At 57.1% G+C, this 3,323-nt stretch overlaps 3 protein-coding genes across 3 annotated transcripts in view; 1 reads left to right on the forward strand and 2 right to left on the reverse strand.

Annotated features, from left to right (window-relative positions):
• Positions 1–195: 195 nt before the first annotated feature.
• On the reverse strand, positions 196–1,657 carry ACA1_342020 (uncharacterized protein; the record flags this gene model as incomplete). Its single annotated transcript, XM_004352614.1, has 2 exons — positions 196–1,103; positions 1,477–1,657. The coding sequence occupies 2 exons, from the start codon at positions 1,655–1,657 to the stop codon at positions 196–198; spliced, it is 1,089 nt and encodes a 362-aa protein (XP_004352666.1).
• Positions 1,658–2,295: 638 nt separating this feature from the next.
• ACA1_342030 (uncharacterized protein) lies at positions 2,296–3,002 on the forward strand (the record flags this gene model as incomplete). Its single annotated transcript, XM_004352615.1, is given in 3 exon segments — positions 2,296–2,392; positions 2,403–2,492; positions 2,530–3,002. Coding segments are annotated over 3 exon segments (660 nt in total), but the record flags the coding sequence as incomplete, so codon positions are not given.
• A 96-nt stretch (positions 3,003–3,098) lies between these two features.
• ACA1_342040 (uncharacterized protein) overlaps positions 3,099–3,323 on the reverse strand; it is a gene marked incomplete at both ends in the record, with an annotated part of 809 nt that continues 584 nt past the window's right edge. Inside the window, one exon of the mRNA XM_004352616.1 lies at positions 3,099–3,247. Coding sequence (XP_004352668.1) covers positions 3,099–3,247 — 149 coding nt within the window. The remainder of the gene's footprint in view (positions 3,248–3,323) is intronic.

The raw sequence follows: 3,323 nt of genomic DNA on the forward strand, positions 1-3,323 counted from the left end.
CCACAGCTGGTCCGCTGCGGTGCCGCCACAGTGGCAAACCGGACCGACACACACGCAAACAAACAATGACAAAGAAAAGAAAGCGCCAGATTGTGCTTTGAAATCGTGGCGTGGCGCAAACTCTGTTCCATCGGCTTTGCCGGCCCATCGTCGGCGCACAACAACAAAGAGGTGAGCGCGTAGAGTTTGGCGCGCTCAGTAGGTGGGGCCGAGTATCGTAAAGGGTACGACGTTGCGCGGCTCGCAAGACACGGTGCCCGGCCTCTCGGCGTACCGAACCAGCCCGGAACTGTCGACCGCGTTGAGCCACTCGTAGACGGTATCGACGGCGGGACACTCGTGCTGGTCCTCGGGCGTGCAGAAGCCGTGCGCTTGCTTGAGAAGCGCCAACTGCGCGGGCGTGATGTACTCTAGCGGTACGTAGTGGATGGCCGAGCTCGCGTGGTCCAGCTCAAAGCAGGTGATCTGCGCGTAGAGCCTGTGGGACGCATACGGGTCGGCGGGCACCAGCGGGTTGTACCGATGCAGCAGATCGCACCCGACGATCCATCCTTCAAACACGGCGGTCGGTTCGCCACAGTGCTGCGGGTAGCGCCATTGGGGGTCCTTGCTGCGCCACGGACCATCATCGAGCCTGGCCTTGGTCCCACGCTCGGTCAGGGCCGAGAGGACCGCCGACACGAACCGCGCGTCTCGCTCGGCATCGTAACGACACTCGCCATCATCGGGGCCGAGATCCAAAGGCGCGCCAGATAGCGCGAGCTGCGCGGCGGTCAGGTAGTTGGCAAAGGCGCGTAGGAGCACGCCGACGGGCACGCCCAGGTCGTGCTCGTTCTCCTCTCTGTCATAAGCGCTGACCGTGCATTGGCGGATGAACTGGCCCACGGCTTGTTTGAGCGTGATGGTCTGGCGGTCGGCGTCGATCGGTTCCTCGTCGGGGCGCGCGCGGAGGCGCTTGTTGGGCCGGCCCGAGACCAAAGCGCGACTGTCGGTCGTGGTGCGTCGACCGGTCGCGGCAGGGTGCGCGGGCGGGGCAGCGGAAGCAACGGTAGCGGCAGGCAATTCGGCGTCGGGTTCAACCGACGGCAATCGGCGCAAGAGAGCTGTGTTCCATTGTGCGCAAGCGTGAGATAGAGAGATAGATAGACAGACAGGCAGACAGAGCAGGCTGCTGGAGTCGAGTAGAAAATGAATGACCTGGCTGCCCGGCGCACGGCTAATAGAGCTGCTGCTTCTACGATATAATTATATTTTTTTATCAAAGCGGCCGTGTGGTGTGTTGTGCCACATCGCGCCGGCCCTGCTGCATTGTTGCGAGATCCTGGGCTTTGGTCCCTCTTTGTTGTTGCCATCGCCGTAGGATGCACATTGGGGCGCGACAACAACGCGGGGGAAATAAAAGGGGCAGAAGAACAGACGGCGATCAAGATGCGGCCGGAACGACATGCAGGCTCAGCAGTCTGTCCAGCCCGTCACGGACGGCCTCGGGGCTCACCGTGTAGCCCATGGCCAGGCGCATCCACGAGCCTCGGCCGTCGCCATCAACCTTGGGCATGCCATGGTGGTCGGCAGATCCGGCGGCGATGTGCGGATCAAAGAGCGGTACGGCCTTGCCGTAACTCGTTGCGTAACAGATGACGCGGCTCGAATTTGCCATGCGCGCGGCCGCGGCCGCATCCAGGCACGTGAAAGTGGAGCACGGTCGGTCCAAGGAGCGCGCCGTCGGGGCGCTTGTCGCGGGCCAACAGGCGTGCGGCCATGCCGGCGTGGTCTTTTGACATGCATATCCAAATCTTCAAAACTGCCCTATAAATCAAAAATGTAAAATCTCACATGATTTTAGCACAACAAAAATTCCATGGTCATTTGTGACCTCTCATTTCAAATGACCACAAGTTCCAGGATTAGTGCCCCCAGAGACATGGCAGGCTCCCCTCACTGGGGGGGAGCACCCACCTTTACCTCGCACTTCACCAAGCATACCTGTTGTGGGATTGCTTCACCTGCACTGGGAGGGGGCCTTGCTGACCCTTCTGCACTGGATCCATCTTGGTGTCAAGCTGCCAATCTCACAACTCCCAGCTCTCCACTCTGCATGGAACCATCACCTGACCAAGTGTCAGGTGATGTTTGTGGATGGTGAGATCTGTTGCCTCCTTGCAGAGAGGCCCTGCAAGAGCTTCTCCCTCACAAACAGGCAGTCCTTTCTCCTATCAGTGTCATGCCAAAGAAGAACAGCAAGTCACACCTGATCATTAACATGTGTCTCCTGAACCACTACATTCACCCACAAAGTTCAAGTACCAGTTGCTTTGTGACCTGGTGAACCTTCTCCAGCCAGGCAACTTCCTGTTCACCATCAACTTCAAGGATGGCTTCCACCATGGTGGAGGTCCATCCAGATCACCAACACCTCCTTGGCTTCTGCTGGTGGAATTGCCAATACATCTTCTGTGCCTTCCCATTTGGCCTGAATGTGTTGCTGTGGCCTGGTTTGTGTGTGTGATGATGTTGGCCCTCATGGTGAAGGGTGTCTGGTGCATGGCATATATGGACAACCTGATCATCATGGCGCCCAGCCAGACCAACACACTTCACCAACACACAACAGTGCTCAAGACCATCTCCAGCCTTTCTTGGCACATAAACTGGAACCAAGCCAGTCCAAGGAGTTCCTGGGTCTCACTGTCAACACCTTGGCCAAGCCTCACTTCCAGGTGGCAGGCCACTGCTGCTCCCTGACATGCACAATACTCCCAACCCAGCTCCTGCTACACAACCTGTACCATAACATCAAACACCAGCAGGACTGGAACAGCATGATTCAACTGTCACCAGCAGCCATCAACAACCTGCACAAGTGGAGGACAGGTCTCTCAAAGTGGGACATCCACATGGCAACAACACAACCCTTCAACATGGTGCTTGACACTGACACCTCCCTGACTAGGTGGGGCACAGCCCTGAAGGTCTCAAGCACTATTTCCACAGGCTGGTGGTGAGGAACACCTCTTCACATCAACAAACTGGAGCTCAAAGCAGTGCTTCATCACACTACAAGCCCTCCAACCCCACCTCACATCAAAGTCAATCCTGCTTCAATGCAACAACATCACTGCAATCACATACATCAATAAGCTTGGTGGGAGAAATCTCACAATGAACAAGATGACATGGAAAATTCTCACCTGGTGCAAGTGGCAGACATGCCACTGACTGCTTGCCACCTGCTGGGACTTGACAACAACTGGGCCAACTGGAGCTTGAGGGTGACACAGACAGCATGATTGATGGTGTAATGGAGGCTGTGGGAGACACTGAAG

Source organism: Acanthamoeba castellanii (genome assembly GCF_000313135.1).
Source record: "Acanthamoeba castellanii str. Neff unplaced genomic scaffold scf7180000084633, whole genome shotgun sequence".
NCBI lineage: Eukaryota > Discosea > Longamoebia > Acanthamoebidae > Acanthamoeba > Acanthamoeba castellanii.